The sequence below is a fragment of the Delphinapterus leucas genome, chromosome 18 (assembly GCF_059928025.1).
Source record: "Delphinapterus leucas isolate spDelLeu-1000000601 "Yukka" chromosome 18, BTC_Dleu_Yukka2, whole genome shotgun sequence".
In the NCBI taxonomy this organism is placed as follows: Eukaryota; Metazoa; Chordata; class Mammalia; order Artiodactyla; family Monodontidae; genus Delphinapterus; species Delphinapterus leucas.
In genome coordinates this window covers 32,003,655-32,027,887 of record NC_143146.1, presented here as the reverse complement: position 1 = coordinate 32,027,887, position 24,233 = coordinate 32,003,655, and the positions used below count along the sequence as shown (strand labels likewise).

The 24,233-nt window shown below is 38.3% G+C and overlaps 1 protein-coding gene across 5 annotated transcripts in view; it reads right to left on the bottom strand.

The window, feature by feature from the left end:
• KLF12 (KLF transcription factor 12) overlaps positions 1-24,233 on the bottom strand; it is a 448,910-nt gene that overhangs the window by 27,424 nt on the left and 397,253 nt on the right. For all 5 annotated transcript variants that reach the window (XM_022577047.3, XM_022577039.3, XM_089899449.1 and 2 more), the window contains one exon: positions 383-540. In XM_022577047.3, coding sequence (XP_022432755.1) covers positions 383-540 — 158 coding nt within the window. The remainder of the gene's footprint in view (positions 1-382; positions 541-24,233) is intronic.

Here is a 24,233-nt window from a genome sequence, read left to right as displayed (position 1 = left end):
GTGGTGGTGAAAACGATAACTTTAAGAGAATGATTTTGTTCAGCTTGTTTGGTATGTTATGTGGACATTTTGAAACCTAATAACTAGACAACGATTAAGTGGCAACGCTGATTACGAAAAAGACTAGACCACCGTGTTCATACTATTATTTTAAAAGTCCTTAAGACACAAAAGAAATACTTCTTTGCTTGCTAAACTTCATGAAGACTCAGGCCTTTTTTCAACTGAGAGAGGGAATGTACTCCGCTCAGAAAGGAACATATGATGCACATGTGATGGGTGAGCACAGAACATTCCAGCACACTCATGGCTCCAAAGCCAAGTAGTTGGCCCTTTCTGGACTCTCAGCGACCCTCAGGGGAGACGCCCTGCAGAGCTGTACCTGTATGTGTCCTTCGATGAGCCTTCAGGTGAGAACTTTTTGTGTACACTTTGTTGCATCCCTCAAAATCACATCTGTGGATACGCCGTTTTCTGGAGTCTGGGGATTCAGACCTTCTCTGGCGTCTTGTGCTCTCAATACTAAATGGTGAGATTGAACTGGAAAAAGAAAAAGTAGATTTAAATGGTGAGCAATACAGCACTCTGTTTGGTTCCATTGCCATGACACCTGAGGCTCATAGCCTGCGGCTTCATAGACTCAAGGTCCCCTGTCCACATTTCCCGCTGTCACCTTCTGGCACACATTTCATTTCTTAATCTTGAAGGCAGGCAGCTAGACCTATTTTTGAGGGAACACTCTTAGGGAGAGAAAGACATGCTTAAAATAACAACAAAATGACAAGAACAAAAACTAAATGAAAGCAGTGGTGAGTGAGTAGATCCCCATCATCGAAAGAAATAATCTGGCGGTGTTAAAACTACCTCTCAAACTTTTGAACTTGTGAAGACACTTACAGAGCATATTTTAGGAAGACCTGCCGTAGACAAATGACAAAATGAATGCACTGAATAAGTAACATGAGGGTCTGAATTGCACACGACAACATACACAATCGTGTAAAATCACAACGTAATTTCAAAACAAGTAAGGTCGGGTTGAAAGAAATGACATCAGTACAACAATAACATGACTCATGACAAGCTATTTCAGTTCTGTAAAATGCACCTGACATTTGACTTTTCTCGTTGGTGGTTTTTCACGGTGAGGAATAAAGTTCACTGTATTGAAAGATTAGCTGTACCCCATTATGGAAAAAAGTTTTAACTATGAAATTTGGCCCTGACTTTTACATTGTTTAACCTTAATGCCACAGTAGAAAAACAGGATTAGTTTGTAATGTCAGGTAACCGATTAACATGTACTTCTTCCAACCTTAATGTCTTTTGATTGAGATAGAAATGAAGAGCATGACTCATCTTCTTTAGTTATTCATGAAGTTCTTGAAAATTAGAGTGAAATACACTAAAAAAAAGAAATCACCCATACTCCTACTATAAAAAATTTACCACTATTAATACTTTGACATTACTTTCTTCCAGGTTTTCCATGCTTTGATGCTTTTTAAAATTCCTTTCTATTAATAAATCAATCCTTGAAAAACCTGAACTCAACAGATAAAGATACCCCTCCCCCCTTCTATCATTATCCTGGTCCCTTCTCCTCTCAGGGAAAACCTCTATCATCAGCTTTCTTTAAATTCTTCCGATTCTTTTAAATCATGCTTACTGATATATATCTGCATTCACAGAAACTCATTATATTGTTTGGTGTTTTTTAAGAGACAAATAAATAATATGCTGTTCACATGATTCTGCAAATTGTTCTACACTTGACTTTTGTTCACTTGACACCGAGGATCTGAGATCTGTTCATATGGATACACTGTATTGTTTATTTGCAATGCTATATACCACAGTTCATTGATTCTAAGATGAATATTTTAATGTCTCTAAAAGCAGGATGCTTCTGACATTTGACAGCTTGTCATAGTTTGACATATTTTTTTTTTCTTTCTTAGTGGTATATAAAGTAATGGTGTATTTTACAATAGATGGTGTTTTAACCTAGATCAGGAGTTGGTAAATTTCTTCTGTAAAGGGCTAGAAGTGAATATTTTATTTTGACTGAGAGTCATACAGTCTATGTTGTAACAAATCAACCCTGCAACTGTAGCATGAAAGTAGCTATAGATAAATATATAAACAAATGAGTATGGCTATGTTCTGATAAAACTTTATTTATAAAACAAATAGTGGGCTGTAATTGATCCACGGGCTGTAGTTGCTTGATACTTGACTCAGATGAAATACGGGAGTAGTCCAAAGAATATCATCTCAGCATTTTAAAATCCATTTCCTAGGTGATGGACATATAAATTATTTCTAATATTTCACTATAACATTGCTCCAGTGAACTTGTTTTGAATGTCTCCTTCCATGTACTTGCCTTTTAGGTTTTCAGTGCATCTTTTCACTTGTACAAATAACAGATTCAGTAGCCAAAGCTTCATATTATTAGATAAGATCAAATATAAATGATGTTTATCTACTAGTATCTTAAACAGTTTTGTGCAAGGTTTCTAGTAGTTGAAGGAAAGAACATATGGGAGAGCGAAGCCACTTTTTCAGCCTTCTTATCACTCAATACGGATTTGTGGTTTTCCACACCATTGACTCAGTTGTAGGGATTGGAGCCTATTGTGAAAAGAGTCAAAATAGTGTGACAGGTCTGCCCATGAGAGAACAGCTTTAGTCACTCCTAACAAGGTATGTTCTGGCATAGGCTGTGATTTTTGCAAATAATTAAGACTGTGTGTGTGTGTGTGTGTGTGTGTGTGTGTGTGTGGTAAGAGGGCAACAGTAATTCACTTCTTGAATATCTAGTCATAAAAACAAATATGGATCTTGTCACTGGGGGCCCTCAAAAATAGAAACTTTCACGTTGTGGTATGTTTGACATCTTTCAAATTGAGAATATGATATGGTATTTCTTTCCTTCAAATTATAACTTAAAGTCTATAATAAGAACCCTCTGTTTTGTACAATAATTTCTACACACTAGTACGCAGAAGTCTAAATGTAACTAAGCATAATCACACACACATATTGTTTGCCCATAGTTGACTTTAGCTATTTATCTTGCTATGTATACATGTATACAGAGAAAAGTGAAAAATAAATCTGAAATAAAAAACTGAGTAACTACTAAGTAGGTCTTTAAGGGACTGAAGTAATGCTGCTATATAGTCAATCAACTACTGAACTATACGGCAGGCAGAGAAGGGGAAGCAAGGGCTATAGAATGGTATAAAATTACTGCACTCAGATTTCTGAATTTACATTAAATGAAGACAGGTTAGGTGGACGGCCTTAATGTTCTACAAAACTTCATACCCTGGTTTTCCTCATTTTAAAGTGAAATGTTTTAGGACATTATGAAGAACAACCACCTAAAGGTATATGTGTAAAGATGATGATGATGATAAAAATAATTTTTAAAAAGGTATGTGCAATGAATAGCTGGACCGAGCAAAAACTAGCTTTAAAATGATATTCAGTGGGTAAAATTTTCCCTGGTTCCCCTTTTTAAATGGTAGAGACATCCTCAGAAGACATCAAAGAACCTTAGGCTAGCCTGTACCTTTCAGAACTTATTTGATCTCTTTGTGGAAAGGCAGGAAGGTAAGTGGGGCTGAAGTGAAAAAGAATAAAAAGTGCAGAAGAGCTTAAAGAACACAGGAAGAGGAGAGGACAACCCAACTCCACAGAGGACTGCTGCTGTACTGGGGCCCACGGCATGATCCTACAGTTAGGGGGCACTGTAGGCGGAAGACAATTGTGGGTTGGGTGTTTGGCCAAGTCCATGGCAGGAAATCTGATAGTCACAGGGCTGGTACCAAGTATTTTTGTGTCTCTGGAGCCTAGAACATTGTGGGCATATAAGAAATGTTTGCTAAATAGAATGAATGAATAGATGGATGAATGGGAGAATGTATTAAGTCGGGTATGCCTAATTTTTAATTTAATATAATCAACTAATTAATGAATCTTTAATTGGTTAACTAATCCTTACCAGGATCCTCTGACTGCAAATCTTCCAACAATGGTCACTCAATTCCTCACTCTTGCTCTCATTTCCCTAAATTTCATGTTTTAAATGCTATAGTATACAAAGTGGCTACTGAATATCTGGGATTCTGGGTAGCCATTAAAACCACATGCACATAAAAGTGCCTTGGTTCTTTAAGTTCAAGAGAATGGCATTCTAAAGCACAGCTTACAATTAAAATTCTCAGTGGGAGACTGCTGAGATCCCTCTGAACACGTATAAGATGCTGGTGAATGAAAGAAAGAGCTTCCCTTTGATCCTAGGTAAGCATCTAGGTGAGTGCAAAAGGGTGAAGGACTGATTCTTAACTCATCCTGGGGCTTAAAAGCATGGCATTGGTAACAGAACAGCTATAATTACATGTTGGGTGCTTCTATCCTGCCCTTCTTATGCTTTCTGAAAGCCATGTGCCCTTCGTTTCCAAAGCACTTCAGGTATCCTCAAATGCACACACACTGACTTGTGTGCTTCAAAAGTTGGCCTTGTTCTGAAGAATGGAAATGCGCAAGAAACTACTGCCTATCCCAGCAGAGGATTCTTCCAATAATCCTTGGTAATAAGCCCGGTATGATGAAAATGGTCAGGGTAAAAGAGTTGCTAGTGTGTTCCCAGACACTGCACTAATAAACATATCCGTGCAGTTCAAAAGAACAGTAACTAAAGGCCCACTCCCTTCCCCAGAAGGTTCCACCATTTAGAAAAGTGAATGAATGCCCGAGGGGGCCTCATGGGCACTGCGTTGTGATAATTAGACGTAGAGAAAACAAATGAGTGCATCACGCCTTCAGTTACACAACAGTCCCACTTGGAACGGCAAGTTAAATTAGAATTAAACCCAGAGAGGCTCGAAAAGTCATATCCAGGAACAGCTCTATTTAAACAGAAGGCACCACACCGCTGCCATGAAAGAAATGAAGGTTAACTGTAATTAACATGTAATAAAAGGCCATTTGTCACGTGTGACCTGAGTGTGATGAGACGCCCTTCACTGAAATTGGAGTTTCTATAGGAGTTAGAAAAAAGAAGCTAGGACATTCGTTTAAGGCTGGGAAGGGAGGACACACACATCCTAAATTTTAAAACAAGAGCAGAAAACAGAGGGATAGAAGGTGCTTCAGCAAATTCACATGTATCATCTCAACAGAACGCCAAGGAGTATGGCTGAGGATAACCATGACGGCTGACATTTACAGAATGCTTACCATGTTCCAGGCACCGCTCTGAATGCCTTAAGCTTCAAAGCAACTCTCGGAGGTCAATATTACTAGTACCTCTAGTTTACAGATGAGGAAACTGAGGCAAAGAGAGGTTAAGACCGAGGCCAAAACAAAGTTGGTGACCACACCAGAATTTGAACCCAAGTGGTTGATTGACTCCAGAACCCAATCCTAGTTAATATGTTCTACTGACTCAGGTAAACAGGAATATAAACCAGCATATAACACACTATGAAAAAGCAACAAAATAATCTGTATCATTTAAATTTCCCCTCTAATCCTATTATAGAAAACAACAGCACATAAAAGCATTCTTAAACGTAGCCTGCTATAATGTACTTTTCTCTTGAGCATTTTAAGGTAAACTGTTTTATTTGTAGAGGTACTCAGTATTACTTACTATTAATCTACCTTAAAAAATACTGTCTTCAGGTTGTTGTAAAATACATATTTCTTTCCAGGGACATGTTTGTAGAAGACTGAGTTTGGCAGTGGTACGCGATTAAGTCTTCCTTGACCATCGAGACCACAGAACTAGTTCCTTCCCTGCCATTTTAGCTTATTTACAATTGTACCAAAAAGCACTTAGAGTTGGTTGCACGACACAGTTACCTTAAGGGAAGGGGGAACATTCAGTTTTAAGAGTATATTTTGTACTGTTTTCCAAAGTTTGCTTTAAAATCGTTTTCAACAGGAGATAAATATCACCTATGGGAATTCTGAATCAGCTTCTGCCACAGAAGAGACGGAAGCAAGAACTACTTCCTTGTTAGTAAATCAAACACCACATTGAGGATGAAATATCGAGGCCACACCATCAAAAAATCTAGAAACAATAAATGCTGGAGAGGGTGTGGAGAAAAGGGAACCTTCCTGCACTGGTGGTGGGAAGGTAAATTGGTACAACCACTATGGAGAACAGTATGGAGGTTCCTTAAAAAACTAAAAATAGAACTACCATAGGACCAAGCAATCCCACTACTGGGCATATACCCTGAGAAAACCATTAATTCAAAAAGACACATGCACCCCAATGTTCATTGCAGCACTATTTACAATAGCCTGGACATGGAAGCAACCTAAATGTCCATCGACAGATGAATGGATAAAGAAGATGTGGCATATATACACAATGGAATACTACTCAGCCATAAAAAGGAATGAAATTGAGTTATTTGTAATGAGGTGGATGGACCTAGAGTCTGTCATACAGAGTGAAGTAAGTCAGAAAGAGAAAAACAAATACCATATGCTAATGCACATATATGGCATCTAAAAAAAGGGTACTGATGAACCTAGTGGCAGGGCAGAAATAAAGACACAGACGTAGAGAACGGACTTGAGGACGCAGCGGGGGACAGGGAAGCTGGGACGAAGTGAGAGAGTAGCATTGACATATATACACTTCCAAATTAAAATGGATGGCTAGTGGGAACCTGCTGCATAGCACAGGGAGATCAACTCGGTGCTTTGTGACCACCTAGAGGGGTGGGATAGGGAGGGTGGGAGGGAGGCTCAAGAGGGAGGGGATATGGGGATATATGTATACATATAGCTGATTCACTTTGTTGTACAGCAGAAACTAACACAACATTGTAAAGCAGTTATACTCCAATAAATATACAAAAAAAAATATCGAGGCCACATGCCAAAAAAAGAATTGATGAGAATTTCAGTTAAACCGGAGTTACATAAATCTTTGTAATTGAGATTCTATTCACGTGGACAAGCCAGACATTTGTGGGCTTTTTGCAGGCTTTCTCTTAGCCAGCAGATGGCTCTCAGAAGCAGGAATCTTTATACTTCTCTTCCATACTATCACAGACTCTATCTAGCTTCTATCAAACCATGTCAGTGCCTCTTCTATGACATGAACTGGGGAGAAGGCGTTAGATGCATTCACCCTCCAGTCCCCAGAAGCTACATTCCAAGGCAGCCCAGATTCACTGATTCACAGATTCACCTCTTTCATTCCAGCCCATAGTTTCCTACAGAAAACTACTTTCGAGCAGACTTGAAATTGTAAGATTAGTAGTTGCCAATCTCTTCAGAAGCTGTGACTAAAACATTATACACCACTTTACATTGAAATCTGGATCCAATAAAAATAAATCCATTTCACAAAATGTATAAATCAAGAGTAATACATTTGCTGAAACATGTCCCAAAGCTCAATCCTGGCATACATTCCACTAGAATTTGACACTTTTTCATATGAACAGAATGTGTCAAAGTGTATTTCTAATTATTATTCTAATATATGAAATATCCTACTAATTAAAATATAATGGGTTTACCAACGAAGTTTTTTTAGGTGGGTCTGCAGATAGATTCATAGTATATCATGATTTTCCTTAAAAATAACAGCTGCTACTAAGTATTTTTCACTACTATCTAGGACCATTAAAATACTCAGAACTGTTACAGGCTCTGTTACAGATCTCAGAATCTCCTAATTCATCATATTTTAGCAAGTAAGTAAAATCATAAACTGTGTAAGCAAAAAGTAAAATAGATAAACAGACAAAAGTGAATCATTAATGGCATTTGCTGTGATTCCTTATACTATCAAACTTTCATGATGAATTGATATTACAAATTGAGAGAGGATTATTTGTTAACAAAAAAGATCCATTTCAGATAGGCAATATCTATTCAAAACTTTCTTTTGGGGGAACACTGTAGGCATCGTAAAGACTTTTCCCCATAAAATCAATTCATAATGCCGAATGGAACAAGGGTCCTGAAACAAGTGCGGATTTCTTTTCTTTTCTTTTCTTTTCTTTTTTTTTTGGCTGCACCTTGCGGCTTGTGGGATCTTAGTTCCCCAACCAGGGATCAAACCTGGGTCCACAGCAGTGAAAGCACGGAGTCCTAACCATTGGATGTGAGGGAATTCCCACAAGTGTGGATTTCTGAATTACACTGGACATGGAACGGAAGACATATAACTTACTGAAATATTCAGAAAAACGTTTCCACAGAATTTCTTCAGGAAACGTTGGGGTTTAAATTATGTTTCATACCAGGAGATATAGCTTGATGGATCATTTAAACCTAAAAAAAATACTTTCTAGGTCTGAACAGGATTAATTAATCAGAATGCCTTTAAGGCAGGCGCTGTCCTCCTCAGGTTGGCACGAGCCCTAAAACTCCCTGTTGCCTTATAAGGACAGCACTATGCATTTATCTTATTGGTGTGGCCCTTGAACCCATCTGATTTTGAGACCCTCTAGAATTGTGCTAAGTCAGAAAAATAAGTTCTCCTTATTTCATTAAAGATAAACTTTAAACTCCTCAAGAATGAAGATGTGGTCACTTGCATGCCTCTCTAGAAGCTGGCATATCAGTAGGTGCTGGAAAGGGTGATGGGAAAGGGAGAGAGAAAGGAGCTTGGGAAACACAGTCTACCTCATGAGGACGTTCCCAAGGGCACACACTGGAGTCTCACCATAACACTGCTCTAGGGCAGAACTTGATATAAACAGGTTAATTTTTCCATATCAGAAGGATCTTCTTATAAGGCAGATTCAGTCTTAAGGTAGTTGTTTGGATATACCCTAGGCAAGGACAGTATATAATAAGACTCTGTGCCTTAAATATTAAAACATATATAAATTGTTCCAAATATACAGTTCTAATGAGATATTGTAAGGGAACCATAAATAAACTTTTTAAATGACCATCCACACAGCCTCCATCTATTTTATGTTTATCATTAACCAGGTCTATGTTCCACTAGAGATTTGTTTTATTAAAGAGCACTGAAATTATATCAGTTAACTATCTGGTACTTACATAAATTATTGAAATAGTTGTGTTTTTTGTTTTTTGTTTTTGCAGTATGCGGACCTCTCACTGTTGTGGCCTCTCCCGTTGCGGAGCACAGGCTCCGGACACGCAGGCCCAGCGGCCATGGCTCACAGGCCCAGCCGCTCCGCAGCATGTGGGATCTTCCCGGACCGGGGCACGAACCCGTGTCCCCTGCATCGGCAGGCGGACCCTCAACCACTGTGCCACCAGGGAAGCCCCTGAAATAGTTTTTAATTGCTCATACAGGTATATATAAATAACAAGGCCAGATTGGTTCAAGATGGCGGAGTAGAAGGACATGCGCTCATTCCTTCCTGTGAGAACACTGGAATCACAACTAAATGCTGAACAGTCATCGACAGGAAGACCCTGGAACTCACCAAAAACAGATACCCCACATCCAAAGAGAAAGGAGAAGCCACAGTGAGACGGTAGGAGGGGCGCAATCACAGTAAAATCAAATCCCGTAAGTGCCGGGTGGGTGACTCACAGACTGGAGAACACTTACACCACAGAGGTCCACTCACTGGACTGGTTCTGAGCCCCACGTCAGGCTTCTCATCCTGGGGGTCCGGCAATGGGGGGAGGAATTCCTAGAGAATCAGACTTTGAAGGCTAGCGGGACTTTACTGCAGGACTTCGACAGGACTGGGGGAAACAGAGACTCCACTCTTGGAGGGCACACACAAAGTAGTGTGCGCATGGGGACCCAGGGGAAGGAGCAGTGACCCCAAAGGAGACAAAACCAGACCTACCTGCTAGTGTTGGAGGGTCTCCTGCAGAGGCAAGGGGTGGCTGTGGCTCACCATGAGGACAAGGACACTGGCGGCAGAAGTTCTGGGAAGTGTCCCTTGGCGTGAGCCCTCCCAGAGTCCGCCATCAGCCCCATGAAAGAGCCCGGGTAAGGCTCCAGTGTTGGGTTGCCTCAGGCCAAACAACCAGCAGGGAGGGAACCCAGCCCCACCCATCAGCAGACAAGTGGATTAAAGTTTTACTGAGCTCTGCCCACCAGAGCAACAGCCAGCTCTACCCACCACCAGTCCCTCTCATCAGGAAGCTTGCACAAGCCTCTTAGATAATGTCATCCACCAGAAGGCAGACAGCAGAAGCAAAAAGAACTACAATCCTGCAGCCTGTGGAACTAAAACCACAATCACAGAAAGACAGGCAATATGAAAAGGCAGAGGGCTATGTACCAGATGAAGGAACAAGATAAAACCCCAGAAAAACAACTAAATGAAGTGGAGATAGGAAAACTTTCAGATAAAGAATTCAGAATAATGATAGTGAAGATGATGCAGGACCAAAGAAAAAGAATGGAAGCGAACATCAAGAAGATGCAAGAAATGTTTAACAAACACCTAGAAGAATTAAAGAACAAACAGAGATGAACAATACAATAACTGAAATGAAAAATATACTAGAAGGAATCAACAGCAGAATAACTGAGGCAGAAGAAGGGATAAGTGATCTGGAAGACAGAAAGGTGGAACTCACTGCCACAGAAAAGAATAAAGAAGAAAGAATGAAAAGAAATGAAGACAGCTTAAGAGACCTCTGGGACAACATTAAACACAACATTCACATTATGGGGTTCCAGAAGGAGAAGAGAGAGGAAGGACCAGAGAAAATATTTGAAGAGATTATAGTTGAAAACTTCCCTAACATGGGAAAGGAAATAGCCACCCAAGTCCAGGAAGTGCAGAGAGTCCCAGGCATGATAAACCCAAGGAGAAACACGCCGAGACACACAGTAATCAAATTGACAAAAATTAAAGACAAAGAAAAATTATTGAAAGCAACAAGGGAAAAACAACAAATAACACACAAGGGAACTCCCATAAGGTTAACAGCTGATTTCTCAGCAGAAGTTCTACAAGCCAGCAGGAAGTGGCATGATATATTTAAAGTGATGGAAGGGAAGAACCTACAACCAAGATTACTCTACCTGGCAAGGATCTCATTCAGATTTGACAGAAAAATCAAAAACTTTACAGACAAGCAAAACCTAAGAGAATTCAGCACCACCAAACCAGCTCTACAACAAATGCTAAAGGAACTTCTCTAAGTGGGAAACACAAGAGAAGAAAAGGACCTACAAAAACAAATCCAAAACAATTAAGAAAATGGTAATAGGAACATACATATCGATAATTACCTTAAACGTGAATGGATTAAATGCACCAACCAAAAGACACAGGCTCACTGAACGGATACACAAATAAGACCCATATATATGCTGTCTACAAGAGACCTACTTCAGACCCAGGGACACATACAGACTGAAAGTGAGGGGATGGAAAAAGATATTCCATGCAAATGGAAATCAAAAGAAAGCTGGAGTAGTAATACTCATGTCAGATAAAATAGACTTTAAAATAAAGAATGTTACAAGAGAAAAGGAAGGACACTACATAATGATCAAGGGATCAATCCAAGAAGAAGACATAACAATTGTATGTTATATGCATCCAACATAGGAGCACCTCAATACATAAGGCAAATGCTAACAGTTATAAAAGAGGAAATCGACAGTAACACTATAATAGTGGGGGACTTTAACACCTCACTTACATCAATGGACAGATCATCCAGACAGAGAATTAAGGAAACACAAGCTTTAAATGACACAATAGACCAGATAGATTTAACTGATATTTATAGGACATGCCATCCGAAAACAGCAGATTACACTTTCTTTTCAAGTGCACACGGAACATTCTCCAGGATAGATCACATCTTGGGTCACAAATCAAGCCTAAGTAATTTTAAGAAAACTGAAATCATATCAGGCATCTTTTCCCACCACAACGTTATGAGATTAGAAATAAATTACTGGGGAAAAAATAGCATAAAAACAGAAACACATGGAGTCTAAACAATACGTTATTAAACAACCAAGAGATCACTGAAGAAATCAAAGGAAATCAAAAAAATACCTAGAGACAAACAACAACAAAAACAGGACGATCCAAAACCTATATGGGATGCAGCAAAGGCAGTTCTAAGAGGGAAGTTTATAGCAATACAAGCCTACCTCAAGAAACAAGAAAAATCACAAATAAACAATCTAACCTTACACATAAAGGAACTAGACAAAGAAGAACAAACAAAACCCAAAGTTAATAGAAGGGAAGAAATGATAAAGATCAGAGCAGAAATAAATGAAACAGAAACAAGGAAAACAATAGCAAAGATCAATAAAACTAAAAGCTGGTTCTTTGAGAAGATAAATAAAATTGATAAACCATTACCCAGACTTATCAAGAAAAAGAGGGAGAGGACTCAATAAAATTAGAAACAAAAAAGGAGACGTTACAACAGACACCGCAGAAATACAAAGCATCCTAAGAGACTGCTACAAGCAACTCTATGCCAATAAAGTGGACAACCTGGAAGATATGGACAAATTCTTAGAAAGGTATAACCTTCCAAGACTGAACCAGGAAGAAAGAGAAAATATGAACAGACAAATCACAAGTAATGAAATTGAAATTGTGATTAAAAATCTTCCAATAAACAAAAGTCCAGGACCAGATGGCTTCACAGGTGAATTCTATCAAACATTTAGAGAAGAGCTAACACCCATCTTTCTCAAACTCTTCCAAAAAAATTGCAGAGGAAGGAACACTCTCAAACTCATTCTATGAGGCCACCATCACTCGGATACCAAAACCAGACAAAGGTACCACAAAAAAAGAAAATTACAGACCAATATCACTGATGAATATAGATGCAAAAATCCTCAGCAAAATAGTAGCAAACAGAATCAAACAACACATTAAAAGGATCATATACCATGATCAAGTGGGATTTATCCCAGGGATGCAAGGATTCTTCAGTATATGCAAATCAATCAATGTGATACACCATGTTAACAAACTGAAGAATAAAAACCACATGATCAACTCAATAGATGCAGAAAAAGCTTTTGGCAAAATTCAACACCCATTTATGATTAAAAAAACCCTCCAGAAAGTGGGCATAGAGGGAACCTATATCAGCATAATAAAGGCCATACACAACAAACCCACAGCAAACATCATTCTCAATGGTGAAAAACTGAAAGCATTTCCTCTAAGATCAGGAACAAGACAAGGATGTCCACTCTCACCACTATTATTCGACATAGTTTGGAAGTCCTAGCCACGGCAGTCAGAGAAGAAAAAGAAATAAAAGAAATACAAATTGAAAAAGAAGAAGTAAAACTGTCACTGTTTGCAGATGACTTGATACTATACATAGAGAATCCTAAAGATGCCACCAGAAAACTACTAGAGCTAATCAATGAATCTGGTAAAGTTGCAGGATACAAAATTAATGCACAGAAATCTCTTGCAATCCTATACACTAATGATGAAAAATGTGAAAGAGAAATTAAGAAACGCTCCCATTTACCACTGCAACAAAAAGAATAAAATATCCAGAAATAAACCTACCTAGGAAGACAAAAGACCTGTATGCAGAAAACTATAAGACACTAATGAAAGAAATTGAAGATGATATAAACAGATGGAGAGATATGCCATGTTCTTGGATTGGAAGAATCAGTATTGTGAAAATGACTATACTACCCAAAGCAATCTACAGATTCAGTGCAATCCCTAACAAATTACCAATGGCATTTTTTACAGAATTAGAACAAAAAATCTTAAAATTTGTATGGAGACACAAGATTCTGAATAGCCAAAGCAGTCTTGAGGGAAAAAAACTGAGCTGGAGGAATCAGACTCCCTGACTTCAGAATATACTACAAAGCTACAGTAATCAAGACAATATGGTACTGGCACAAAAACAGAAATATAGGTCAATGGAACAGGATAGAAAGCCCAGAGATAAACCCACACACCTATGGTCAACTACTCTATGACAAAGGAGGCAAGGATATACAATGGAGAAAAGACAGTCTCTTCAATAAGTGGTGCTCGGAAAACTGGACAGCTACATGTAAAAGAGTGAAATTAGAACACTCCCCAACACATACACAAAAATAAACTCAAAATGGATTAGAGACCTACATGGAAGACCGGGCACTATAAAACTCTTAGGGGAAAACATAGGAAGAACACTCTTTGACATAAATCACAGCAAGATCTTTTTTGATCCACCTCCTAGGGTAATGGAAATAAAAACAAAAATAAACAAATGGGACCTAATGAAACTTAAAAGCTTTTGCAAATCAAAGGAAAATACAAACAAGACGAAAAGACAACCCTCAGAATGGGAGAAAATATTTGCAAATGAATCAACGGACAAATGATTAATCTCCAAAATATACAAATAGCTCATGCCGCTCAATATTATAGAAACAAACAACCCAATCCAAAATGGGCAGAAGACCTAAATAGACATTTCTCCAAAGAAGAAGCACATGAAAAGCTGCTCAACAGCACTAATTATTAGAGAAAGGCGAATCAAAACTACAGTGAGGTATCACCTCACACCAGTTAGAATGGGCATCATCAGAAAATCTACAAACAGTAGGTGCTGGAGAGGGTGTGGAGAAAAGGGAACATTCTTGCACTGTTGGTGAGAATGTAAATTGATACAGCCACTATGGAAAACAGTATGGAGGTTCCTTAAAAACTAAAAACAGAATTACCATATGACCCAGGAATCCTACTACTGGGCATATACCCAGAGAAATCCATAATTCAAAAGGACACATGCACCCCAATGTTCATTGCAGCACTATTTACAATAGCCAGGTCATTGAGGCAACCTAAATGCCCATTGACAGACGAATGGATAAAGAAGATATGTTACATATATACAATGGAATATTATTCAGCCATAAAAAGGAACGAAATTGGGTCATTTGTAGAGATGTGGATGGATCTAGAGAGTCTCATGCTGAGTGAAGTAAGTCAGAAAGAGAAAAACAAATATCGTATATTAATGTATATGTGTGGAACCTAGAAAAATGGTACAGATGAACCAGTTTGCAGGGCAGAAACAGAAACACAGATGTAGAGAACAAATGTATGGACACCAAGGGGGGAAAGTGGTGGAGGGTGTGTGTGGTGGGATGAATTGGGAGACTGGGATTGACATATATACACTAATATGTATAAAATGGATAACTAATAAGAATCTGCTGTATAAAAAAATGGATAAAATTCAAAACCAAAATGTATCATTAGCCATTCTTACCTAAAAGTGACTATTATCTGAAATAATTTGGTTACCATTCACTTGAATTTTTGGAAAAACATCTAAAATTTTAAAAAGAAAAAAAATAACAAGGCCAAATAGAGCTCATTAGTAATGTCCCACTTGAGTTTTTGTTGACCAGAAGGGCTATCTGGTGCCACATACAGGCATTTTTCCTACCATAAAATGTGGCTGTGGTTGAATTTTGGAGAAAACCAAAAATCTTCCCATCTAACAGAGGGAATATTTTACCTGTTTTTTATTTCCGTCTTGAAAACTCAACTTAATCTTTGAATACTTTGCGAAATTAATGTTGGAAAAGTTGGAAGGTATATTAATGTGACCCAAATTCATATTTGAAAGACATTTAGAAGATGAGGAAACCAAGGCTCAGAAAATTAATTGAACTAACCTATGCCAAGCCCATACAGCTAAACAGTAGCAGAGGTGGAACCAGACACTATTTCCTGACCCCTCAAGCTAGGACTCTTTCACTCTCCAATGACATTGGAGAAAGAGAGAAAGAGCTATGTTATATTTTTTATTTGGTATGGAAGAAAATGTGCTTGGTAACACTGATGTATATATATATATATATATTTCATCAGATAGAAGTAAAATCCCCACCCTATTTACTTTTTTGCTTTGGCTACCAGGAAACTCAGCCACAATAGCCTAGGATCTGGTGTGTTTATTCTCCACTTTATACAACTCCCAACCCAAAAGAATACAGTTTTAACTTTATAAAGTCATTCATTTTTTTTTTTTTTTGCGGTACGCGGGCCTCTCACTGTTGTGGCCTCTCCCGTTACGGAGCACAGGCTCCAGACGCGCAGGCTCAGCGGCCATGGCTCACGGGCCCAGCCGCTCCGCGGCATGTGGGATCTTCCCGGACCGGGGCACGAACCCGTGTCCCCTACATCAGCAGGCGGACTCTCAGCCACTGCGCCAGCAGGGAAGCCCTATAAAGTCATTCTTAAATGTATGTCTCATAAAGTTCTTTCTGAACTAGGTCAAGTACTCGTGGTACACAAGGAAAACAAAACAAAACAAAAAACCCCAGAACATGCTGATCTTAAAAATGGAGAAAAACATGTGAAATTTGAATCTGCAGACTTCTAAATTAAAGTTTTGTGATCAATAAGTTCATATTATTATCTTTAAGAAAAAAAAGAGAACAAGAATCCTCTTTTTTGTTGTGGTCCCTAGAGAAAAGCATAGACTGTAATCTGAAATCTATGCATGAATTATAGCTTATTATAATTTATTAGTTATGGTATCTTAGATTTAATCTTTTGGATTTTCAGATTCCCATATTTCAAATGTGGAGCTGTCAGGAAGATTAACCTAGAGTAATGCAGACCTGACTCAATGTCCAATATACCACCAACACTTCTTAGCCTTGGGCTCCTTCTTCCTTTTTTTGGTTAATAATAACTTTATTAAGATATAATTCACATACCATGAAAATCACCCTATAAAGTGTACGATTCAGTAGCATTCATTATATTCACAATGTTGTGGAACCATCTTCTCTATCTAGTTTCAAAATATTTTCGTCACCCCAAAAGGAAACTCCGTACTCTTTAACCGTCATTCCACACACCCCCTCCTCCCAGCTCCTGGCAACTACTAATCCAACTCTCTGTCTTTATGGATTTGGCTAGTCTGGTTATTTAACAGAAGCAGAATCATACAATATGTGGCTTTTTGTGTCTGGCTTCATTTACTTAAGCATAAAGTCCTTAAGGTTTATCCACGTTGTAGCATGCATCAATACTTCATTCCTGTTTTCTTCCAGTTTTATTTAAATATAATTGACATACAGCACTGTGTAAGTTTAAGGTGTACAGAATAATGATTTATGTACATCATGAAATGATTAATACTTCATTCTTTTTAATGGATGAATAATATTCCATTAAACAGATACATCACATTTTATTCATTAGTTGACAGACATTTGGGTTGATTCCACTTTCTGATTATTAAGAATGCTGCTGCTATGAATATCTGTACAAGTTTTTGTGTGGACATATATTTTAAATTCTCTCAGGCATACACCTAGGAGCGGAATTACTAGATGATATGGTAATTTTATATTTAATATTTGAGGAATTTTCAAACTGTTCTTCAAAGTGGCTACACCATTTTATAATTTCACCAGCACTGTGAGAAACTTGTAATTTCTTTTTATGCTCACCAACACATTATGTCTGTCTTTTTGATTTTAGCCATCTTAGTGCATGTAAAGTGGTATCTCATTGTGGTTTTGATTTGTAATTTCCCTAATGACTAATGAAGTTGGGAATCTTTTCATATGCTCATAGGCCATTTGTATATCTTCTTTGGAGAAATGTCTATTCAAATACTTTGCCTATTTATAAATTGTGTTGTCTTTTTATTGTTAAGTTATAAAATTTCTGTATATTCTGGATACAAGTCCCTTATCACATATAAAATTTACCAATATTTTCTCCCAATCCATGGGTTGTCTTTTTACTTTCTGGTATCCTTAAAGCACAGAAGTTTTAAATATTGGTTAGGTCCAATTTAATATTTATTTAGTTGTATGTGTGTTTACTGTTATATCTAAGAAGGCTTTAGCTAACCTCAGGCTCAAAGATTTACTCCTATAGCTTTCTCCTAAGATCTTTACAGATTTAGCTCTTACATTTAGATCTATGATCTATTTTGAGTTTGTGTTTGTGTATGGTATAAAAAAAAAAAGGAAGGAGTCTAATACCATTCTTTTACACGTGGATACAGTTATTCCAACATTGTTTGTTAAAAAGATCTTCTTCATTGAATTGTCTTGGCAACTTTGTGAAGAAAGCAACTGACCATAAATGTAAGGGTTTATTTCTAGACTCTCATTTCTATTCCATTGATCGATATGTGCATACCTGGCCTAGTACCACACTGTCTTGACTTTATAGTTTTGAGGTGAACTTTGAAATTGCAAAGTGTTAGTCCTTCAAATTTATTCTTTTTTTCAAGATTGTTTTTTCAAGATTACTTCCATATGAATTTTAGGATCAGTTTGTCAATTTCCTCAAGAGAAAATGCAGTTGGAATTCAGATAGAAATTACATTGATTTATTTACCATTTTGTGGAATGCTACCATTTTACACAGCAATGTCTTTCAAACTATGAACATGGAATGTCTTTTCTTTTAAGAGTTAATTGTTTTAAAAACAATGCTTTATATTTTTTAGTGTTCCAATCTTGTACTGCTTTGGCTACATTTATTCCAAGGCATTTTTCTTTTTTTTCATGTTATTGTAAATGGAATTATTTTCTTTTTCCTTGAAGTGTAGTTGATTTACAATGCTGTGTTGGAGTTATTTTATGAATTTTATTTTCAGATAGTTCATTGTTAGTGGATAGAAATACAGTTGACTTTTGCATATTAATCTTATGCCCAGCAGTCATGCCGAACTCGTTTATTAGTTCTAATAGTTTTTGAAGGGATTCATTTGTGTTTTCTATATACAAGATCATGTCAACTGCAAAGAGAGATAATTTTACTTCTTCTGTTCCAATCTGGATTTCTTTTATTTCTTTTTCTTAATTGGCTAGAATGTTGGATGAAATTGGTGAGTATAAACATCCTTGTCTTGCTCCTGATCTTAGAAAAACTATTCAGTCACCCATTAAGGATGTTAGACACGGGTTTTTCATAGATGTTCTTTATAAGATTAAAGAAATTCCCTTCTATTCCTAGCTTGCTGAGTGCTTTTATCATGAAAAGATGTTGAATTTCATCAAATCCCTTTTCTGCATCAATTGAGATAATCATGTGGTCTTGTGTTTAAGTCTATTAATATAATGTATTATATTGATTGATTTTCATGTGTCAAACCAGCTTCATTCCTGGGTTAAATCCTTTTTGGTCATGGTATATAATTTTCTGTATATGTGGCTAGATTCAGTTTGCTTGTATCTTGTTAAGGGCTCTTGAGCCTATACTCATAGGGATATTGTGTAGTTTTCTTTTGTCTTTATCTGGTTTTGGTATCAGGGGAATGATGGTCTCACAGAAGAGGCTGAGAAGCGTTTTGAGCTCCTTCTTTACCTTGGGTTCCATGAAACCATGTTTATACCAAGAGCCATTCCTTGCTAAGTTCCCATTTGCTGATACTTACATTTTCTTTCCAACCTCAGTTTTGCTCTTAGCCTGCTTCTATGAAGCTGATGTTTCCGTCATTTCTATGCTATTTGCCTAGAACTTCTCACCTAGAATTTCATATATCACTAAAATCTCGGAGCCAGACTATCCACCAAGGGTACAGCCCTGGCCCATCTTTCTTAAGAAGAAGGGTTAGATAAAAACTTTGCAAGCTTTGAAGCATCATGTAAATATCACTTACTTTCCTAACTTCGCTCTTCTCCATTATTGGTAAAATGCTGTCCACAGCTCTCAGGACCAGAGTATTATTAGATACGATTGGTAGCCTCTCCATGTGTACTGTGTTGTTTATAGTAAACTTACTGTGTACTATCAAATACTGCAGATGGCATAAGAATGACTTCTATATCACCATACATAAACTTAGACGATCATCACAAAAATTACAGAAAGCTTGGCAGGGTAGATATTGTTATTGGCAGTCTAAGAGCTGAGAAACAGCCGAGAAAATAGATGCTAAGAATGGTTAAATGCCTGGGAAATGATAGACTCAAGACCTCCAGTCTACACTTCCTCCCACATCACGTCAGTCCTAGAGTAAGACGGAAAACCTATAATATATCAAGATGACAACACCAAGCCTCATGCACCATATTCATTGATGATTAAATATCATTTGCACTGTTGGTATTTTTTTACTTGGCTTTTTCCCACTGAGAAAATCCATAAGATGAGAGTTTAAATAAATAGCAGTCAGGTGTATAGGTATTTTTCATCTTAACACTACTTATTCAATCAAAGAAAACAACAAATATTTTCTGTGGGTTCACCATAGGAAAGCAAGTGGGCATACAAAAGTATCCTCGGAGAGTTTATAATCTGGTGAGGTGTAGGATTTGGATATTTATCTGCCTCAGACAGCTGACAAAGGACTCAAATATTTACCCATTATATGACATGTGGAAGTCCAACCCTCACTCCCAAAAGATGTATGTAAATTTCTGGGAGGTTTATATTCTCAGGGCTATCTTGGCCTCTATCATTAATCCGGATGTAAAAATCAGCACCTTCTTCAATCTTCACATCAAGAACCACCACAAACGCTCATCAGAGTTCAGTAGCCCTTTTTACTATAGACGTCGAGGCACTCCTGGAGCTTTGTCTTTCTCTTCCTAGTGTTCCTGTATTTATAAAATGCTTTGGGGTACTTTTGTGCTGCTCACTGGTCCCCTCCAGCCTCAGGCAAGTGTACATCTTCCTGGCACTCTCTCTCTCCTTCATCTCTTCTCTGGTTTCTTCTACCCCCATCTCATCTTTATTCAAGAGAAAAACAACAAACTCCTTCCCTTGGCACACGCGGGGCACATTTCCCCTACTAAAAACCCTGGGGCTAAGGTTATATCCAAATCCTTGGCCGGGAAATAGGAGTGGGGTTCAGCTGTCAGTCTACCTCCAAGCATTCCTAAAAGCACATTTTCTACACCAAAGGAGTTTTTCCTGCAGGAACTTGGTGCCATCTGTTAAGATAATAAAAAATTGCTCCAACTTATGTATGTGAATCATAATTATAAAAGCCGTAGAAATGATATGTGATAAAGAGAGGAATAATAAAGCGCTATGGGAGCAAAGGGAGAAAGTGTCTAATTCTGAGGAGAACAGAGCAAGCTTAATGTAGGACACTGACTTGTGGGTCTTAAAAGAATGTGTGAGTGGTAAAGAAAAAGCAGAAGAGACAAGAACAGGATGACCAGAGCCAGATACCATGGGCTTTAAGTGTTCCCTTATAAGGAACCGTATTTTGTAGGTCCTGGAAGTGTCAGGATTTTTTTTTTTTTTTTAGTTTTAGGAGGAAACTTCTGGCTTATAAAAATAGGATTCATTAGTGAATCAGCCTTTATCAGTTAGAGAGCTATTTACTGCCATCATCTAATCAGTGGATTCTAAGCTGAACCAAAGTACTGTCTTTAAATCTGAATCAGAGGGGACCAATTCCAAGACACTTCAGAAGTAGATCTGTCAGTTCTTGGTAACTGACTGGATGATGGCAGATAAGGGAGAGGGAGGAATGACCCCAGCAGCTTAGCCTGGGTGACCAGGATAATTAATAATGTCCTTAACCATCCTAGAGTCCCCAGGAAGAGTGGCAAGATAGGAGGCACTAATGATTAAAATTAATCTACGTATAAACAATAGATTTATGTTTAAAAAAGAGCAGAGGGAATTCCCTGGCGGTGGTTAGGGCTCCACACTTTCATTGCCAAGGGCCCGGGTTCGATCCCTGTTCGGGGAACTAAGATCCCACGAGCCAAGCAGCGCGGCCAAAAAAATAAATAAATAATGATCATTAAAAAAAAGACAGCCGAGTGGCACTTTCTTTTCATTTGCCAGACAAGCAATAATTTAAAAGGGTAGTATAAACTAAGTTAAGGTAGTATTTTCAGGGATATCTTGAATGCAGTTTATAAAAGAAAGCTCATAAAATTAATTTAATAGTAATGGAATTTCATTAAATGCTGTCCAATCTGTAAATTCTAAAGGCCAGGTACTTTGTAGAGAAAATTAGACTACAAATGCACAGCTTTTGTTTATTCAGTCAATTAACATCCATTAAATTCGTTTAGGGATATTACTAAGTTTACAGTTGGCAGTTTACATATTGATGACCTCAGTGATTGCTTTTCTGATTGGTTTTAATTATAGGAGTTTGTTTTTCAGGACTTCAAAGAGACTCACTTAAGTGGAGGGGAGGACAAAGAAGGGATGAAAGAAACGTATTTTGAAGCACTTACTATCGCCTCAGGCAGCTTGCTGAGTATTTTACATATTAGAATGGCTTGAAATATTGGATGGACTGAAAGATGTGAGTTCAGAACTACCCGGGTAAGAATCTTGCCAATGAAAATGAATTTTTAGCTGTGTCTTAGAAAAATTTATCAGCTTCCCTAAACTTTATACCTACCTTGCAGGGTTATAAGATGAATTAGAGTTATGAAAATAAAACACCTTGTATAAACAGGTGGATAATCAGGAAATGTTTCAAGTTACCGTTGTTTCACTTTGTGTGAACCTCAAAGATCAAGCCCATTTTACAGATGAGGAATCTGGGGTTCAGTCAAGTAACTCGCCCAAGAGCAATAGATAATATTAGCGGGGGCGGGGCTGCCTTATTTTAGGCATTGCTGTCCCAGTCACCTCCAACAGTGCCTGGTAGAGGAGGTGCTTAACAGAAGCTTGCTAATACTAGTGAAAAGCATCTCACATGTATGTGCCTCTGAATGCCGGAGGGTCCCTGAGCTCAGGCCTCTGACCACTTCTCTTTCAACTCCTTGGGTGATCACATTCGCCCCCATGCTTCATAGAGTGTGCGGCATAGGCCATCTTTTTGCGTGTCACCCATCCATTTTTATTTCTGCAGGCTCTCTTCCCTGAGCTCCACACTCATACATCTTGAACTTCCACTCATGGGTCCATTAGACATCTAATTTAACATGTTGAAAGGTGAATACGTGATATTTTCCCCCAAACTCTCTCCTTCCCCAGTGTTCTCTACTTCAGGAAATGACCACTGTTCTCCTGGTGGCTCAGAACAAAACTACGAGTCTTTTGTGATTATCCTCTTAAAGTTACAACCTGTCAGCAAGGTCCTACTGGCTCTACTTTCAGCATGCATCCTGAATATGAATACTTCTCACCATCTCCACGGCCATGTATTCCTTATTTGGCTTACTGCCACAGCATCTAACTGGAATTTCTGCTTCCACACCCTTTCCCCCCATAGTCTTTTTTGTTTGTTTTTTATTATAGTAAGTATATGTAGCATAAAATTTACTCTTTAACTACTTTTTTTTTTTTTTTTTTTGCAGTATGTGGGCCTCTCACTGCTGTGGCCTCTCCTGTTGCAGAGCACAGGCTCCGGATGCGCAGGCTCAGCGGCCATGGCTCACGGGCCCAGCCGCTCCGCGGCATGTGGGATCTTCCCGGACCGGGCACGAACCCGTGTCCCCTGCACCGGCAGGCGGACTCTCAACCACTGCGCCACCAGGGAAGCCCTACTCTTTAACTACTTATAAGTGTACAGTTCAGTGGCATTAAGTACATTCACGCTGTTGTACAACCATCACCACTATCCATTTCCAGAACTTTTTCAATACCCTAGATAGAAACTCTGCTCCCAGTATATAACAATAACCCACCCTCTGGTCCCTCAGGCCCTGGTAACTTCTACTGTACCTTCTGTCTCTCTGAATTTGCCTCAACTAGGTATCTCATATAAGTGTAATCATACAGTATTTGTCCTTTTGTGTCTGGCTTATTTTACTTAGCATAATGTTTTCAAGATTCATTCACTTTGTAGCATTAACAGCATTTCATTACTTTTTAAGGCCAAATAATATTCCGCTGCATGTAGTTACCACGTTTTGTATATCCTTTCATCCCCTGAGGGGCATCTGGGCTGTCTCCATCTTTCGGCCGTTGTGAACATTGCTGCTGTGAATAGCAGTGTACCTGTATCCCTGTCTTCAATTTGGTGGGTGTATACCCAGAAGCGGAGTTGCTGGATCATAGGGTAGCTCTCTGCTTCACTCTGAGGAACTGTCAAACTGTTTTCCACAGAGGCTGCATCAGTTTACGTTCCCATCAGCAAGACACAAGGATTCCAATTTCTCAACATCCTAACACCTGACTTTTTTTTTTAATGATAGCCATCCTAATGGCTGCGAAATGTTCTCTCATAGTCTTCTTAATAAAGAAACAGTGTCCTATCAAAACGCCAGCGGTTTCCCATTTCACTGAAAACAAAGCCCGAAGTCTTTATTATCACCCACAAGGCCCTCTAGGAACTCTCAGACCTTATCATTCCTGCTC